The 18,798-nt window shown below is 43.2% G+C and overlaps 5 protein-coding genes across 9 annotated transcripts; 1 reads left to right on the top strand and 4 right to left on the bottom strand.

Moving 5' to 3' along the window:
- Nucleotides 1-7: 7 nt before the first annotated feature.
- On the bottom strand, nucleotides 8-2,501 carry LOC135598927 (SHUGOSHIN 2-like). 5 transcript variants are annotated; one of them, XM_065093428.1, is made up of 10 exons: nucleotides 2,147-2,439; nucleotides 1,796-1,998; nucleotides 1,656-1,693; nucleotides 1,452-1,560; nucleotides 1,345-1,368; nucleotides 1,123-1,191; nucleotides 1,005-1,040; nucleotides 818-917; nucleotides 650-704; nucleotides 8-572 (listed from the first exon to the last, which is right to left on the bottom strand). In XM_065093428.1, exons 1-10 carry the CDS (start codon nucleotides 2,199-2,201, stop codon nucleotides 248-250), a joined length of 1,014 nt encoding a protein of 337 aa, XP_064949500.1. In that variant the 5' UTR covers nucleotides 2,202-2,439; the 3' UTR covers nucleotides 8-247. The 5 variants fall into 5 exon arrangements, with proteins under 5 accessions (XP_064949500.1, XP_064949499.1, XP_064949501.1 ...); XM_065093427.1 differs by having other exon boundaries at nucleotides 993-1,040; nucleotides 2,147-2,425; XM_065093429.1 differs by lacking the exon at nucleotides 1,005-1,040 and having other exon boundaries at nucleotides 2,147-2,444.
- LOC103997797 (heavy metal-associated isoprenylated plant protein 3-like) lies at nucleotides 2,335-5,224 on the top strand. The gene is made up of 6 exons (XM_065091729.1): nucleotides 2,335-2,478; nucleotides 2,562-2,819; nucleotides 3,808-3,994; nucleotides 4,076-4,305; nucleotides 4,395-4,482; nucleotides 4,733-5,224. The coding sequence occupies exons 1-6, from the start codon at nucleotides 2,335-2,337 to the stop codon at nucleotides 5,095-5,097; spliced, it is 1,272 nt and encodes a 423-aa protein (XP_064947801.1). The 3' UTR covers nucleotides 5,098-5,224.
- Nucleotides 5,225-8,961: 3,737 nt separating this feature from the next.
- On the bottom strand, nucleotides 8,962-9,867 carry LOC108952688 (F-box/LRR-repeat protein At3g48880-like). Its single transcript, XM_018825471.1, has 2 exons — nucleotides 9,668-9,867; nucleotides 8,962-9,580 (listed from the first exon to the last, which is right to left on the bottom strand). Exons 1-2 carry the CDS (start codon nucleotides 9,865-9,867, stop codon nucleotides 8,962-8,964), a joined length of 819 nt encoding a protein of 272 aa, XP_018681016.1.
- A 2,939-nt stretch (nucleotides 9,868-12,806) lies between these two features.
- On the bottom strand, nucleotides 12,807-16,514 carry LOC103996448 (U-box domain-containing protein 12). The gene is made up of 4 exons (XM_009417374.3): nucleotides 16,059-16,514; nucleotides 15,552-15,668; nucleotides 14,149-14,562; nucleotides 12,807-14,078 (listed from the first exon to the last, which is right to left on the bottom strand). The coding sequence occupies exons 1-4, from the start codon at nucleotides 16,383-16,385 to the stop codon at nucleotides 12,993-12,995; spliced, it is 1,944 nt and encodes a 647-aa protein (XP_009415649.2). The 5' UTR covers nucleotides 16,386-16,514; the 3' UTR covers nucleotides 12,807-12,992.
- Nucleotides 16,515-16,782: 268 nt separating this feature from the next.
- LOC135598102 (auxin-responsive protein SAUR50-like) lies at nucleotides 16,783-17,245 on the bottom strand. The gene has a single exon (XM_065091630.1). The coding sequence runs from the start codon at nucleotides 17,232-17,234 to the stop codon at nucleotides 16,881-16,883; it is 354 nt and encodes a 117-aa protein (XP_064947702.1). The 5' UTR covers nucleotides 17,235-17,245; the 3' UTR covers nucleotides 16,783-16,880.
- Nucleotides 17,246-18,798: the final 1,553 nt, after the last annotated feature.

Raw genomic sequence — 18,798 nt, 5'->3', positions numbered from 1 at the left:
ACCTCCCTTGAAATTGTTTTCTTCTATAAGTAATTCCAAATTTCCAACATCATCGTGGCTCAGATGTTCTTTAGCTTCAACCAATACGGAAAGTGAAAATGCCGTTAAGCTAACAACGCAAGGTACTGGCTTACAGGGACTATAAGTGTGCGGAAAAAAAAACATGATAAGATTGTAGAAGGATTGGGGTGTCCAGCACACAGTTGGCACTACCTGAAGTGTTGGAATCCAAGTAGAACGAAGGCTCTTACCCCATCCTTCGCATTTTCGATTTAAGGGACATTTCCTTGTAGGAACTGACCTTCTCAGCGGCCTTTCGCAGTGGCCTTCCAAATGAAGATCTTCTCTGGAGTTCCTCATTTACTAACTTCGGTGAGCCACTCAAATCCTCTTCCTCGTTCTTCACTTGAATCATAGAACCATTTGCAGAATCCAGTTGAATAGAAATGTTCTCATCTGATGACTCACCGATTGACTGAACTGGAACTTTGACATCCTCTATTGTACGCAAGCTCTCCACGGGTTGATATGATTCAGGTGTCAAATTGATCGATCTCCTTCTTAGGGATAGCCTAATTTAATTGAAGCAGTGAGGATGCAGTTCTACCCTACAAGAGCAAGAAAAAAAGCATCCAAAAGAATTTATTACCTTCTTCCGTCGACCTTTTCTTCTGATGGTACTTGATGGGTCAGAGTGGCAGAGCCTAGCGTAAGGGAAAACATAAATGTTAAGTGAAGAAATGAAAGAAGAGGACTGAACAGAAAGATCATACATGATCACATTTTATCTAATAACAACTAGTATCAAGGAAATTACACTGTGCTTTTGACTTGCACTTCCTATTAAGGTTGGAGGTTTTCTTATCCGTTGTCGTAAATGCACCTGCTGCAACCTCACCGTGGTTGGTTCCTCCCTCCTTGTGTGGAAATTTGAGACAACAATTATGAGCAACAATTGGATCATCAAAAACAAATTTTGATTTAGAATGCACCTTAGAGCCAACCTTCTGACAAATTTCTTTATTCAACTTTTCTTTCTCCTAAAATTAAAAGAAAAAGACCTCAGTGTAGTAGATCAGATAAAATATTGGCCAAGGTATATTCAAATGGTGAGTGAAGTACCTCCAGTTCTGAGGTCTTCAATTTAAGGGCTGCTCTGGTACAACCAAGCTCATGTTGTAATGCTTTTAGCTACATAGCAAGACATAACAAGTTAAGATATTCTAAATCTCAGAGAAAATTATAAACTTGTTCATTATGAGCTGCAGTTTACAAGAATTCTACCATAGAAACGGAACACTAAAAGTGCAAAAGAAACAAAAGCAGGTGATCTAAAAGACTCACTCTATCTTTCCCTAAATTAAGCTCCTGCAAACAAAGAAACATAAAAATGATAACGCTGAAAACATCGAAAAATCTTAAACGAGAAAGTATTTGGACAAGTTATAGACCGCTAGCATCTGAGAGTTAGCTCTAGCTAGCTGCCAATTTTGTTGGTTGGTTTTCTGTAATTGGAGCTCAAGTTTCTGCAACTCAATGCTGCTCAACCGAATGATCTCACTGCCAACAAGAAACATTTCAATCATTCTTTGGACCACGAGTTTCATACACAAGTAAGGAATCAAACTAATTCATATTTAGGGAAATTTACTGACTTCCTCTCAGCGAGAAGCTTCAACAAAGAGGTATTTTCCTGAAGTAAAACAAAAAAAAAACATACTTTTGAGCACAACAAAAAAAAATCCAAGAAAAGAATTAATAGTAGATTAAGTCTGAAAAGGCAAAAGTCGTGCACCTTCATCAACTGAGAAATGCAGTCCTTGGGTCTCGGAGAAGGCATCACGTTTGCGTTTTCCTTATCGTCATCAGAGCAGGACGTGCGGCTGATTCCAATCCCTGCGGAACTCACGGTGTTGGTGATATCCGACAACCCATTCCTCCTCACTGAGCTCCCCATTAAAGATCTCTTCTGGGTATTCTCCCGTCCATGATTCGCTCCTACAATTAAATCGACCTATTGTCACGATCATCCAAAAAAATTGAGAACCCTAACCCTAAAATCAGGAGGAACCTAAGGCTCAAAATCCATAGAAAAAGATCGAAACTTTATGATGTTAGCATAGATGAGAAATGAACCAAAATGTACCAGTGGCTCCCGAGTCGGCGTTGATTAGCGAGCGAGCACGGACGCCACCATCCATGGAAGATCGAAGAACAAACAAATCAAGAAAAGCCTCCACCACCTCCTCCTCCTGCCTTTCTCTTCCTCAGAGGAGGGGTTCAATCCGAACGGGGATGCAGAAAAGGTGGAAGAGATCTATGCTGAATTCCTCGATGGGGAGAACCGGAGGAGGAGATGAGAAAGACCGAGATGCAACTCCGACCGTCCTTTTCAAAATCGACAGAAACCGCGCCTCTGCTACTTTCTGCGTCGGAGTCCCTTTTCTAATTGGGCCGTATAGCCCGGCCCATAGACAGGTCAAATCGACGTCCAATATGAAACCCATCTCACGTCCCGTTTCCCGTTACCCCGATTGCCCCTTCGGTCCGTTAGATGACAGGGCGTAGAAAAGGCAGCGACGACAACGATTTCCTCTGCCGCTGCCACCTCCGCTCCCTACACGGCCATCACCTCCTTGAGGGGCGGCTCCGACGGGTTCGCGCGCGCCCTCAAAATCGATGGTTGTTACAGTCCTCAAGGACCGAGCCACTACGGCATCCCCTTGGTCCTCTTCGTCTCCCCACACGACACCGTCGCGGCCGCCGATCCACTACGGCATCAACCGGGGCCGCTCGCTTTCCGAGACCAAGGGTTCGAGGTCGACAACTAGGCACCGGTTTGTGGGACCATGTGATGTGTCATCCTATATTTTCCACGAGTCCGTAGTCCAGTGTTGCACGATACGATGAGTACACGCAGGATGGGGGTATCCAACACAAGGCTTTGTTGAAATTCGTGCAATCACCTGATCGGCGCGGCAAGCACTGCACCACCAGAAGACTAATCACTAAGCGGATTTCATGAACTCTACTCGAGATTTAGACCCACTCCATATGACTATATCATGAATGCATAAAATTCTTCCTCCACTTGTTCGTATGTCTAAAATTATCGCTGATGAGACTGATCCGTCTTGTAAGCACGACTTCGCTGTGCGTCAAATAAGTTCTTGACGTCTCGCTTTCAGCGGTTTCCCAGCAACTTCGATTGCAATTCCAAGATGAAATGCGTGCAAATTTCCTAAGATGCATCCGAACGCACTCGTCGGGGGACGATGATCCACCACCGTGATGCCGCCACGTGTCGTGGAGACGCAACGGGCCTCTTTCCGCGACGAAAGCGCCGGTCCACATCCGACGGCTCTCCCACGCCCAACGAACGCATCATGGATCTCGCCCCGCCATGCCCATGAATGACGACCATCCATCGACACCCATCACGTAATGAGAGGACCCCCGCAGGAAACTCTCGTTTTCCCCACATGATCTAGCCGTCGCGGTTTACTTAAGAGGGCAGTTGGGCCCCGCATGGGTCCCTTTGAGAAGACCTCACTGATTACATGGGTGAGTTATGGGGTACAAGTAGGTCGGGTATCGCAAATTTTTTGTGACCCGAATACTCGACGTGCAGCTGCCCCTGTTATATGATACCTTCGTCTTCCATTTCCCATCCATCCACTGTCCAAGCAGGAGGGCGAGCGGCAGCCATGGCCAAGGCAGGGTTTCCATCTGCTTTAATTCGTCCCTTACATTAATCGTCAGTGTTTCTTCGTTTCTTAATCCAGTGGCCATTCAACTTGACCGCAGAAGAAGAATAAGGGAGGTGAGAACGGGGAGGCGGCGGCCGGCAACCCAGCAGGAGGAGCAGGACGAGGAGGAGAAGGCGGCAATGAGGAGAAAGACGCCGGCGGTAGCATTACGGTCGTGTTGAAGGTGGACATGCATTGCGAGGGCTGTGCCAAAAAGGTCATCAAATCCGTCAAGGGCGTTCAAGGTGCGTGCGAATCTCCAGCTCCCATCGATTGCGGCCGATGAATCCGTCGCGAAGTGCCATCCGATTGCTTTGATTCCGCAGGCGTGGAAGGGGTGAAAGCAGACGCCGGGAGCGGGAAGCTGACGGTGATGGGAAAGCTGGACCCGTGGAAGCTCCGCGATCGGGTGGAGGCCAAGACCCACAAGAAGGTGGACCTCGTCTCCCCCGCCAACTTTCCCAAAAAAGGCGCCGACGCCAACGATCCCTCCTCCTCCTCCGCCAAGAAGCCCGCCGCGGTCAAGAAACCCGACGACAAGAAACCCCAGGACAAGGCATCACGTCTCTTCCTGCATTGTATCATCGTCCTTCTTCTTGATTCCATCAATCCCTCATTTCTTCTCTTCTTTCACGAAAACCTAAGCTTGCGGTGACGACGGTGGTGCTGAAGATTCGTTTGCACTGCGAGGGTTGCATCCGACGAATCCGGAAGACCATCACCAAAATTAAAGGTGATTTCAAATCCTTTTTTCCCTTTATATTTCTGGAGCAGAAAAAGCTACGCTCGATTGTAGAAAGGGAAATTATTCCCCAGAAAGTGGCCGAACTTTTTCTACCAACTGGGCCTTATTTTTCGCCGTCAGATTGAACGAGTACGGCTCTGATCGTCCTGTAATAGCAGCACCGAAGAATATATGCAGGCTTTTAGATTATTCTCTTATACCCAAACTTTTATCTGGTAATCACGCTTGTATCACTCAGGTGTGGACAGCGTGGTCTTCGACACCCAAAAGGATCTGGTCACCGTCAAGGGGACGATGGACGCGAAGCCGCTGCCAGAGGTGCTGAAGGCGAAGCTGAGGCGGGACGTGGAGGTGGTGCAGCCCAAGAAGGACGGCGGCGAGAAGAAGGATAAGGGCGGCGGAGGCGAGAAGAAGGAGAAGGGTGGTGGTGGTGGCGGCGGCGGAGGAGGAGGTGGCCAGAAGGAGACCAACGCAAAGGCGGCCACGGTGCCGGAGCCTCCGAACGAGATGGACTACTACGCGGGTTACGGTTACCGCATCGAGTTGGTGCACGCGCCGCAGCTGTTCAGCGACGAGAACCCCAACTCGTGTTCCGTTATGTGAGACGGTTTTGCTCGCCATTGTTCTCTTTTCGTTTTCGTAGTTAATGATGAGATTTGATGTGGCGAAGGATATAACATGTATGGCCTTTCTAATGGTACGATCTACATTACCATACTTTTTCTATAAATGGGATCATTCGAGTGATGCAAGCTGGGGTTATAACATGTAGATGTTTAGGGTACCATGATATCATCTTATGTACGTAAGTGGCCTTCACTAATAACATAAGCTGCTTAAGGGTACATTTACGAACACATGCAGCATCCGAAGTATATTTTAAATATAAATTTATGTTTGATAATTTTTTCTAAAATCATACTTGGCCTTCTATTGATAATCTTTAGATGTTGATGTTATCATAGATGTCGGTGAACTCACGCACCATTGAGGTGGTGCTGGGCTGCCTCACAATTGATTCCGAGTATGTCTTTTGGGGACCATGTAAATACATCTGCATTTTTCTTTAGAAAATCGAAAAGCTAGACTTGGTTCACTTCCGGCAGCGTCGTCCCGACTTTTACGGTCATGTCGGGTCGATCCCTTCTCAAGGGGACTTCGACGAGCTATTCGACTGGTCCCGAGTGTGCCGGTACTCTAGCTTCTTCATGGGGATCCGAGGCTTGCTGGGGTCACGGCTTTTTTGGGAGAGCGACTGCTGTTAGATAGCACCGCCTTGACTCCCTGGGATCACTTCGGGCCACCCCGACTCCTACTGACATTGAAAATTTGATGGCTCGGTGATACGTGGAGACCACCACTCTCAATTTATTGAGTGTTGGGCAGTTGATGATGGCATTATACACAGAGGGAAGATCGACTACCATGAAGGTGGTCATTGCCGTCTTGGTTCCCAATTCTTCCTCGATGGTAACGGGGAGGATAGTGGTCCCAAGTGGGAAGATCACCGCTCTCTTTACCCGAGCGTTGGTGATTTGAATGGAGATCACCAAAGCGTCGTCATGGTGGGAGTATTCAACTTCTTCGATTTCGAAGGTCATTTCGAATTCAGATTCAAATTTGGGGTGCTTCTCCACCGTGCTTCGAGCATAGGCCTTCCTCATCATTGTGCTGCTGCCTTCGGAAGCCGATCCGCCGACGATGACGTCGATTTGCCTCTCGATAGGGCCGTCGGGGCATAGCGATGCTTCTCTTGGCTTCTTAAGGTAGCGCCCGAGGTGACCTCTTTGGATCAACTTCTCAATTTGATTTCAGAGGTTGTGACAATCTTCGGTATCATGGTCGTAATCCTAGTGGAACCTGCAATATTTAGATCGATCATTGTTAGTAGCTTTCAAGGGGTTGGGTTATCCCAAAAGCTCTTTCTCCCTGATATGGAGAAAGATCTCAGTACGAGAAGTGTTCAAAGGTAGGGGCCAGGGTCTCGGGAGTAGCTGCTCGAGTCGGTTAGGCCTCCTGCAGGGTTGAGCTGTTGATGACTCCAAAGTTGCTCTTCAGGCCTATTCCACCCTCGACCTCTTGCTATCCTCGCATCTTCCTGCCATTAGGGTCTCCGCGACGATGTACTGATTGGCACGTTGGAGCATCTCGGGGATGGTTGTAGGTGGCTTCTCGATTAGTGACCAGAAGAACCTTGAGGGTCGTAGGCCCATCAGAAATGCCTACATAATTAGAGAGGGATGAGTGTCAGGGAACCCTCGGATTTCAGCGGCGAAGTGCACGACGAATTGGGAAAGTGATTCGCCCACGCACTGGGACAATGCGAGCAGTGTGGCCATGGAAGGCCTGGGTCGCATGCTGGCCAAGAAATTTTGCTTGAACTCCCTTGCAAGCTAATCAAAAGAAGAGACCGAGGCTGGTTGTAGTCGGCCAAACCACATCCGCACTGGTCCTCTGAAGGTGGTTAGGAACGCTCGACACATCAGGGTGTCGGAAGTGCCATAAAGGGCCATTTGAGCCCGAAATATAGTGACGTATTCCATTGGGTCGGAGCCACCATCGTACGTCTCTAGTCTCGGAAGTCTGAAGTTGAGCAGCATGGGCAAGTCTTGGATTTCTTGAGCAAAAGGGGATCCACCTGAACTGTCTTCCTCAGTCTCATCGCGCGACTTCTGGAATTTACGCTAGAACTCATCTAGGCGACAATTGACCACGGACAACTGGACCCTGAATGAGTTGTCGGTCGAGTCTGATGATAGGGTGTCGGGCTCGAGGAGCGATGGTATGGCTTGGCAGGATGCAAGTGCACTTTGCTCAGGGAGGTTTCTAGGGGCTGCGGCCTGCTCTTAGGCCTCTCCTATCCCGACCTGTTCCACGTTCGGCCTCTACGGTGTCGGGTCGATCAGGGGAGCTGCTAACTATATGATCTGCGGGATGAGTGGGACGACCATTTGCATCATCCCCGCCAAGGTTTGTACTTGTTTGGCTAAGCCAAGGAACGTCTCGGGTGAGACGACTGAGGGTCCTAAAGTGTTTCTAGGAGGAGAGAGTCTTGGATCGTTGAACAGATGCCAGTAGTGATCCGGCATCGACGTCAGGATGCCTCCATCCTTGGGAACGGGGAGGGGCTGCTCTCCAAGCCCGAAAGGGAGGTGAACAGTAGGTGGTTCTCCTTCAGGGTGAGCTCTTGCAGGATGTTCCTACGACATTAGCCCTCCTTCTAGCGCCAAAAATGTTGGTGAACTCATGCGCCGTGGCAGAGGAGTCAGCACAACTTAGTCCACGGGTAGATGTCCGGAGTCATCGATGTTCAAGAGTGTGTTTCTCGGTTGATTTGAGGCGGTGTCGAGGTCGGGTTGGATCAGAGGTTGGGGTGGCAGCTACTCCAACATGGGATTGAGCTAGCTCGGGCATTCCCGCATCCCTGGACATAAGCCCGAGTCTAGGGATTCCTGACTTGGGCCCCTCGTAGATCAAATCAGTAGTCTTTTTTCTTCCCCCTAGGCAGATGCCAGTCAGGGGCTTTTATACCGGTGTCCGAGGGTCGGTCGTATGCGGATTTGGCATGACAACCGACCCCCCAAGTGACGAGTATGTACCTTCATGCGGTCGTCCCTCGGTATGCACGAAACGACGCCATGTGACACCGTCCCAAGTTTTTCGGAACGAGACTTGTCAAGAGGTCGCCTCCCTGTATGAGCTTCGACTTGATGCGAGAGGAAGGCGGTCCTTGTGTTGAGGGCCAGTGTTCGTGTTGACGCTAGAGGTGGATCGTGACGTGGATCATAACGCCTTCGAGATCCGAAATACGCCTTATCGGTATAGTAGTATTACCATTTCAATATTTGTGGGATGCTAATGAATTTATTTTAATTTTTTAAAATATCTTATAACATCATCTATCTTATCGTATTACTAATATCCAGAATGGTACCAACTCTATTCTTTAATTTTATAGCTTACTTTTCCTAAGATATCTTTTAATTTCTTCCCTAAAGAAAAATTAATGTTGATTTGCCAATTAATTTTCTTAATATATCTTAATACAATAACATGATTTAATGAGAAATTAAAATGATTTATGTCTTCTATAAAGTGAAAATTTACTTATTTATTTTTAAAGATTATTTAATATTTTTATTTATTGTATATCTGGCTTATAAATTTTTTTATAAGATTACATACATACATTCATTTATTTTATTAATTTAAATGGAAAATATTTATTCACTTTTGAATAAATAAAAAATTATTAGAATGGTAAAATTGTCAAATAATATTCGATAAATTTTTAAAATACAATTTTACCCAACAAAGACACATTTCTGCACATTCACTAAATCCGACCTAACAACGATTAAGAGATTGGTCGAAACGAGACGAAGTAGATGCAAATTGGCACTACTTAAGCAAGAATGTCCGACGTGTTGCCGTCGGCACCGTCAAACAAGAGCTCATCGTCGCTCCTTACCGTACTTTCTTGCGGTCGTCTCTTGTTACAATAGCATCAACATCGCCGTCATCTTCATCCAAGTCGAAACTATTCACCTCATCCCGCCGCCACTCTTTCTGGAGCCTCGTTTCACCGCTCATCATCCTCCTGCACGCACTGCATGATTCGTAGTCTTGACAGTATATGAAGCTTCTCAAACTTGAATTTTGCTCGACCTGCTCCACCAGTAATTCGCCTACGATGTTATCCATCCATTTCTTTAGTGGCATGGCTTCCCATCCCTCGTTGAGATACACCAGGGAATGGGATAGATTGCACACCTCAAGATGCTTCATGCACATGCATATTAACATTAGACTTGCTGCGGACACGGTGCAACACCGCAAGCTCAAGACCTTCAAACGGAGGTACATTGAGATGGCTGACGCGAATTCACCGTGGAGGGAACCCATGACCTTTAGCTCAGTCAATCTCTTGCAGGACCTATTTATCGTCTGGATGGTGTGCAGGGGAGAAGCCATGTCAGGCACGGTAATCGATTTCAATCCTCTCCAGTTCTTTATGGCATTGCATATTGCAGCTTTGCTGATGCGTTCCATACAGGGCAGGACGAGCCTTTTAAGACGAGGACATCTATACAAACCAACAAAGAGCATATATACATAGAAGAAGAAGAAGAAGAAGAAGAGAAGAAGAAGAAGAAACAAATGGACCAATTACCCTCGAGCAATGAGGTTCAACTGCTCATCGTTCATATGCAAGCTGGGATGGAATATGATGCATCTTACGTTTGCTCGACCACAAGCCACGACAGTCCTCAGTGCTTGTGGCAACCTAAGCCCTGTATCCACCCTTACGAAGTTCGACTGTAGAACCTGGAGATCGACCATTCTCCAAAGTGATGAATGTAAAGCAGCCATTTGCCATGATTGGGCAACTCGAGCTACAGTACATCGATCCATCGGATTTAGTTCTTTGAATACCTCCATAAGAATATCAATATGTAGATCCCCCCATCCTTTTAGCTTAAAGGTAGTGATGCTTGTCATTTTTCTGGTTTAAGGTGCAGCAAGCGACACTATGAAAGAAAAAGAGGAAGACAATATTAACAGAAGAGTGGAAATGCTTGCAGAAGAAGAATGGTCGGTCACAAAGCAAGATGAATTGACATGCATTTTTTTTATTTTTTGTATTTAATAGGTCCTTTTAATGAACAGTAAAACGGGTGAAAAAAAACTCAAATATCTATATCACATTAGAAAAATAGAGCAAAAATAAATAAATAAATATCCATATTTCAACTCAATCTCAAGCACTTGCATGAATTGACTTGTTCCATGAAGGTCAACGAAGAATTAAATTTATATATATGTTGATGATTTAGACAAATATTTTAGCTCCTTTTCTATTCTTATTTATAGATCTCTCTCATAACATTCTAGTAAATAGTCAAATCAAAGTAGCATATGCTTTTGAAAGCCTAAGAGATATTATTATTAGATATATGAGAAATCCTTTCAATGATCTTTTGGCAGTAAGAAACTCAGATCTGAGTAGAAAAGATTAAGAAAACCAAAAAAAAATTAATAACATTACCGGATCCACAAAAGATGATCACCTAATGCATTTGGGTTTCTCTCCCTCTCTTATTTATAAGGTTGATCGGACATCGCAGAGGAGAGGATGTACGCGGAGTCTTCCGTTTGACTATAAATGATAAATATTAATATCAATTATTGTAAATCAGTATATTTGACATTAGGAAGATTTATCAAATCCTATTTTGTGTCACATTATATAAATGTAATATAATAAATATATAATAATGATATGACTATTATTTTTTATCAATCAAGACATCATAATCAACGTCAGTTAAAGACATTTGTGTTATCTACTGAAGATAATAAAAAGCCGAATGGATTTGTTATATTAGCATTATATCTAAAATAAATACTTTTTATTAAATTAGTAGTTATTAAAATGACATTGTATAAATCAGCCTCTCCATTTATGTCTTTATTATGAAAGCATTCAAGTGAATTTGCTCTTTTAAACTACTTACAAATTTACGACATAATTTTTTACAGGAATGAATTAAAATAGGATATAATTTTTTTTAATCTTAAAAAAAATTCGTGAAATCGTGGAATCACTTAACTAAATCGATTGAGACCAATCAAACCCGAGCCTAACAAACAATAGGTTAAGCCAAGTGCGACAAGCCGAGTTTTGATAGTGCTTTGTCCAAAAATCGATCATCTGATCGATTAATCCTTTTCAAAAATTAAAGAAATTGGTGAAAAAAAAGGTTTTGCTAAGTTTAAACCCAACCTGATTAGCCAATTTAAACCTAAATCTTTATCTTAGAAAATGAAAAGTTGTGAAACTTGTTATTTTAAATGAACCTTAATACTTGAAAAAAATAATCACCATATAGAGTGTGATATTTTTACCATCATATTATATAATGACTTATGATAAATGAATAGCACAAATATGCATATAAGATATGTTTGTGTCTATAACACCTAATGTATTTAAAGTATCCTTTTGTGCACGATCCATTTAATCAGGACAAAAAAATTCAAAATGTTCATCGTAACCAATCATGCTAAAGCGCCCTTAGAGTATGTAATATATCCAACATGATTAAAGTATCTTGTTTATACATAATATATTTGCTTAAGAAAAAATAAATTAAAAACACCAATATTACTCACAAAACCAAAGCATTTCTCTTACCAATAATACATCTGCCTAGAACAAGAAAGTATCAAAAACTCTTGAAACAATCAACAAAGCCAAAACATCCCTCTTAATCATGATGTCTATTAACTTATAATAAAAAAATCCAAAACATATCCCTTTTTGAGTGTGATGCATAATCTTAGGATTAGAAAATATTCGAAACATCTAACATGACTTATCAAGTGAAGGCATATGTCTCTTGTTTGTAATATGGATAACTCAAATATCAAATATCAAGTCTAATCAATATCTATTAGATATTGTAGGACATGTCACATCAACTTTCAAAGATTCATCATGACCTCTTCATATACGATGAAAATAATAAAAGATAAAAATAATTATTGAAGAAGTGAAAAAGCTTAAATACATTAATATGTCCATCTCCTATTTATACAGATTAGGAGGAAGGATTTCCATCAACAGAATAGAGGATTTTTCTCATCAGAATCGGAGAAATCTTATTTTCTATCAATATATGCATTTATTTTGAATCGAAGCTAAAAAAAGTTGGCACTTAAACTACTTGACCCTCAAGAGATGTAATTGGATAAACTCAACGTGATCTTTTGCAAGAACTAAAAAGATTATATGAGATATAAGATACCTTCAGAAATCCTGCTCAGGTTGACGATCAAAATTGAGCATATGAATACTTTATATGTTTTTTAAAAGTATTTTGATGCTAACTAAAATTTTAATTAATAGATTAATTAATGATAAAATGATGCACATTAACTATAAGAACTATATGCAATCTCTTTTCTCTTTTTCTCAAAGCCATGTTGAAGATAAAAATAAAGGGTCGACCAGTAATAAATGAATTCAACCTTGAGGTGGGCAACAACATAAGGACTAGCTATGTTCTTCCATCAGTAAAAATGAATCAGTATGGAACAACATAGCAACCATTCTCTCTGCTCTCTTTATTCTTTTTCTATTTTTTCTCTTCTTCTCTCATTGCAGAGCTCGCATGGTGGGGGGAGTTGATGGAAGAAGAGGTTTATTGTCTCTCCAAAGTGAATAACAAGCAAGCTGGCCAAGTAGAATGCAAAGAACCTACATAGGTTGGAGGGTAAACTGGCAAAGCTCCATTTTGTCACCAACAAGCAGATAAGTTGTACTTATCTTTCACATTTAAGACAATATTTGTTTCTCATATATGTTGTGATACTTTCAATACATGTGCTATTTTTGAGACTGAGACTAACTTGGTAGAATAACAAGTTCTTCATTGGTCATTGCAAGATCCCAAAGAGCAACAACTGCTTACATGATTCCAAAACAAGCAGTTCTAGGTTTTGGCAGAATCACTGACAGAAGCCTCTGCAGCCTGGCACATGAGCCCCAGGAGGCTCCCAGCTTTCCTCTTGGCCCTTTCTGTGCCAGTCTCAACAAGCTCTTTTAACACCTCTTCTGCTCCCCCCTCCTTTGCAGCCTCAAGGTTCTCTTCAACACCACTGCACAATGAAAACAACAGCGCGGCAGCATTCTCGCGAACCTGCGCTGATCCGGTCTTCATTAGCTTTAGCAAAACTGGAGTAGGGTCTGAATGTGCGATCGCCACCTTGCCTTCTTGAATACTTGCAAGAATTGCCAGTACGGCTAGTGCTTCATCGACCAGACTAGCACCAGGATCGTCCAGCATCGTCATCAAGTGTACCACGATACCGGCTTGCAGTGCGACAACCTTGTTACCAGGATAAAGGCAGAGATTAAATATCGCAGTGGCCGCGTCTTTCTTGCCTCTTGGACTGCCTTGGCACAGCAGACTGATAAGTGCAGGTATAGCCCCAGCTTCCCCTATGAGGGCTTTGTTTTGATCTACAGTTGACAAACTAAAAAGAGTAGCGGCAGCATTCTCCCTTGCTTCCATACTCTCGCTTTCAAGCACCTTTACTATCTCGGGTATTGCCTTCTCTTTTACAATGATACCCTTGTTATCGCTATTTATCGAAAGGTTAAGAAGTGCTGTAACTGCATGCTCTTGTGTTCTTGGATCAGGAGATGAAAGGAGTTGTTTGAGTAAGGGGATTGCACCTGCTTCAGCGATAGATATTCTATTGTCCGCATTTCTCTTTGCTAGTAATCGGAGTTCGCCAGCAGCTGCTCTTTGCGCTTCTTGGTTTCCATTTGCCAACTTCTGCAGTAGTATGTTGATCCCATCACGACTAATATCAGAATTGTTTGCTGGCTTCCTATCTGGGTGACCACCTTGCGTTTTGGGCAGTTCGATGCCATTGGCATCACACCATTGTGCAATTAAGCTCTTCAAAACGAAATTTGGGGTGACAGCAGTGTGGGATAGGTATTGTTGCGTCTTGGGGCAGGTCTTGTGTCCACTGTCGAGCCACTTCTGGATGTAAGATCTTTCATATGTCTGCACAAATAATCACATTACTAGGTTATCAGAAAAGGTTAAAACAGAGTCCAAGTTTATTCCTGATTACTTGTCCTGTGGAGACGATGACGGGATCCTTCATCAGCTCAAGAGAAAGTGGACACCGGAAATCATCTGGGATCACCGGAGATCTATGCTTTGCAAAGCTAGTTTTCCTTTCAATGCTGGCAGAAGTTGGATCCTCCAAGAGTGAACAATCTTTAAGCTTCTTCAGAAGTGACGACATTTCCTCCACAGAGACATCAGGCTCCCCAACACTTGAAATTACCATTTCGTGCAGAGCAACTGACTCCTTCATAATGTCATTCTTATTTTTGAGTTGAAGCTTCTCGGATATTCTCTTGAGGATGGTAGGATCACAGTGACCTTCATTTAATGCTCTATTTAAATCTCTGCTAAGTTGTAAATCACGTAAGTCCATACTTTCTTTAGCTCTATGAAGCTGAGCATGCAATAGCTCAATCTGCAAATGTTAAGTAATTAGTTCTTATCCAGGCACATTAATGAATGAATTTTCAGAGACAGAGAACAAGAATACTCAATTTATAAGGCTTTTCATCAATTGGAATGTGATGTGCCTTTTTCATAGAAGATGGGAAAGGAAAAGTGATAGAAGAGGCCAACTGACCTACACAAGCAACATGCACCAATGTCCTTAACTTTTTAAGTGTCTTGTGTTCGATACACTTAACAAAGTCTTTTGTAGATATAATTTGTTTGTCGTTTGGCATTTTTGTTGTTTTGACTATATTTTTCCGTTAGTGGAGCCTCGTGCATGTGGGCCGCCCTTTTTAGTTTTCTTGTTGTTTTGTGTTTCTCTTCAAAGAATTCTAGAGTGAGGATATCCATCATGAATTCTATTTTCAGTAATAATTCATAAAACCTATCAACACTTACAAGGAAAAACACTTTTTATGAATCGTATCATGTACCAAAGTGATTTAAGATGCAAACATATCGGAATTGAGATGCTAAACTGATATCATAGTTCCATCAGTGTATAGTGATCCTGGTAAAAATGATACCAAAACCAATTAGTGTCTGAGTCACCATAATCAAGATGACTTAAACATAGTGCTTGTAAGATTTAACACCAATATAACAATTTTTTGGTAGTTTATGTGGAAGGACATTTAAAGAGAAAGAGAAGATTCAATTTAATGAATTGTATTAGCAACGAAGGGAAGGAAATCCAAGTAGCAGTCAGCATGAAACTTAGATTTTGCCAGTTAGCATCCATCATTGACCGAAACATCAACTCTATGACCAACAGCTTGATTAACTACTAACTGGAGAAAAATACATATTGCTATGTCAAATTGATAACATGCACTTAAGCTTAATGCTTATAAGATGGATGTCCTAACATATGACCGCATAAGCAAGTCGATTAACAAAATCCAGGATTTTATGTTTGCCCGAAAGGATCAAGTAAGTGGTTGTTCATCTTACCTGCTCTTTAACTTCATCAGATACATTAAGCTTGTCCAAGCTAATCTCACCGAGTGCCTCCTCAATAGATTCAGTTGCCTTAAGGAACAGCCGTTGAAATTTTTGTGGCCGCAAAACCTGTCGACGACAAATCAAGGGGATTAAAGTGTGATGTTGATAATGTTAAGATCTATAAGTTTGAGCCAATATGGTGAAGATTAACATAAATGAGATTGAATACCCAATTCAACCCAAAAGGCTTAAGCTTGCTAAGCCGTAGGTCAAACCCAATATATCTTTCCCGACTCTCTTTCAATAGTTAGTCATCTCCGAGACACAAATATTCTCTTAACATATAAATGTTTTTCAAAGAAGTTGAGAAAAAAAGGAATAATTTATGTCTACAAATCAAAAGATGTTAGATTTCACCCATTGATATCATAATTGGGGATAAACCTTACTGAGTACCACACAATTACAACAAATTCAACACACTGGCAATTGGGGTTTGGAGGCGATTGCGGTCACCTGATACAGCCTGCTCCCATCGTTCACGGATCGGAGGGTCTCCTTGGCCCCAACGAGGGCGGCGTAGAGCGACTCGAGGCCGCGGAGCTCGGCCGGCCCGAGAGAGACGGCGTCGTCCCTCAGCTCGTCAAAAAGCGGGGCGAGGAGCTTAACCCGCCGCGCGAGGTCGCAGCACATCTGCCGCAGCGGCCCGCGACTCTCCGGCAGAGCGGACACCTCCGCCACCACCTGTAGCAGGGTTTCCGCCACCGCGCCCCCGGCTCCGCCGCTCATCTCCGTCTCTTTCTCCTCCTCCTCCTCCTTCTCCTGTGCTGCTGTCGGCCCCATGTTCGACAATAGAAGAGGATCTCGAGATGGAGTAAGCGCCAAGTAGAACCGCAGAAAACTATCGAGGCAAATGGTGGGCGGAGCGGCTGCTACATCTCCATGGCTGACTATTTTGATGCATTCCAACCACAATACTTTTCTTCATCTTATTATCGAACATTAGTATCATGTTTATGACAATCATTATGGCTAATTTGGTATAAAACCCACAAAAATCAACATCGCCTTAAGCCCACGATCGTTGACTAACTACACAGATCCCCTCCTGGTTGACTGATTCGACGTCTACTGCTGACTTCATATACAGCGTTGCCCGTTCTGTTTGACTTTTCCGCTGAAGATTTCAAGCTCCAGCGTGATCTGTTTGAACCAGTTATTCATCGTCACAAAAAAATCATGGAGGATTCACATCGATTACAGTAATTGGCATGACTATTTGAAGTTCCGAGCCATGGAAGATGGATGGCTACGGTTCTCGTACAGATTCAGTCACAGTCACTGTGGTAGCTCTCTAAGAATTCTCTCTAACTCGCTGGGCCGGCAGGGGATGGCGATGGCGCCCTCATGCCGGAAGCCGAACTCCTCCTCCGCCAGCTCCAACAGCCTCAGGAACACCGGGTTGGAGAGGCAGCGCAGTGAGACCACGAACCTCCGGCGCTGTTCGTCCCACACCGCCACCACCGCAAACTGGCCCTCCTTCACGTCCTGCGGCACCGCCGCCGCATCGGCCTCCTGCAGTTCCAGGCTTCGACCCGGTAGGCTGCTGCCGAGGTGATCGCTCCTGGAGCAAGACAAGCTCCGCTGCAGCACCTTGGCCGCGCGCTTGAGGACGCCGTTGCTGCTCCCCATGAACTTGGCCTTGGCCACGCCTGCCTTGAACATGCTCTCCGATGCCGGGTATATAAATAGCTGCTGCGATAGGGAGCACGAAAGCAATGGGTCTGCTGTGTTCATGCATGGTTTGCTGTTCTCAGTTAACTGGCAAGAGCAGGGCCGTTTGCTGTTCCGACTATATGCATATTGTTAGGACATTACATTACGGCTTCTTGTCGTCGTCGTTATCGGAATGTAGCAAACTTGCTGCCGGAGGGAAACAGGCCTAACTTAGATTCAAGTCAGATCTACAAGGGTGATGTGGACTTGTGAGTCCATGTTTGCCACAGCCAGTAGGATGCTAAAGCTTATCATGCGATCTAAGAGGAATCAGAGGACACTGATCCTGTACTGGGAGTTTCTCACGAGGGATCATTCGTGTTCTCGGTAGAACTGCAAGGATGATTGAAGTATACTGTGATGTGAAGGTGAAAGAGAAGCGTCCAGAGGACGGATCATGTTGGATTTTTATAGATATAACATGTCGTCCACATAAACCAAACAATGTCATTTCTGCCTCCTTTGCTTCCTCTGTCATCGGATGAACGCCTTTTCCTGTTAATTGGGTGAACGTGCAGTGATGTGTGTCAAGATTTAAATTATTATTTAAATAAATTGATTAGATAAAATTTTAATATTTTATTTTTAAATAAATTGATTAGATAAAATTTTAGAGATAAAAAATATTTTAATTTAATTTATTATTTTATACTTATAAATATATGATATCTATATGTATAGATTCATCAAAGTCTTAAATGCTTATATCTATAGAACTCCAGTCAAAGATTACCAAGTCAAACAGTAGTAATTTGTTACTATTTGAGAAAGGATTATATAATTTTTGTATTTTAAGACTTGTGTGAAGAAGATAATTTTTTTTTTTTTACTATGGATTGATCGGTAGATTTGATATTAAACTTATTAATTAGTCTAGAAGACTTGTTTGGAACTAATATGTTATGTATACCATCGACTGGTGAGTCGGTTCAATTGGTTCACTATTGAAGGTGTAGATGCATCTTGATGTCTTCTTACTGATGTGGGGTATTTACGTGACGAGCCAAGTAGAGGAATGCGGGTATTCCTTGCTACGGGATCATCTCCTGACTATCAGTTATCTCCTGTCCACTAGTGGTCCTGCACAACAGATATGTGCTGGGGGCTTCTCGACTCGATCATTTCGATACTTAAATCAATACAAGATAGAGAGGGGGCGGGAGGGTGACGAGAGAAAGAGAGAGAGAGAGAGAGAGAGAGAGAGAACGATATAAGCTATATAATGAAATGAGTGTAGAGCCCCCCTTCTTCAGCGTAAGCTATAAGTTTGTATAACCAGGGAATGGTCTTCTCGTCCTTCATCTGACAGGAAGGATTATTAAGACCGTGTCATGCTGCTAGCCATTATTGTGGGGCCGATTGGAGCGTGCTCATGACATGGCGTCGAGGAGTTGATGACTCAAAGTCCGTGTCTGCTTCTATGGCGAATGAACTGGAATGAGATAGGATTATCTATATCAGAAATCCTATCTCATAGTGG

Source organism: Musa acuminata, chromosome BXJ2-1, assembly GCF_036884655.1.
Source record: "Musa acuminata AAA Group cultivar baxijiao chromosome BXJ2-1, Cavendish_Baxijiao_AAA, whole genome shotgun sequence".
Taxonomy (NCBI): domain Eukaryota; kingdom Viridiplantae; phylum Streptophyta; class Magnoliopsida; order Zingiberales; family Musaceae; genus Musa; species Musa acuminata.
This window is presented reverse-complemented; position numbering and strand designations above follow the sequence as displayed.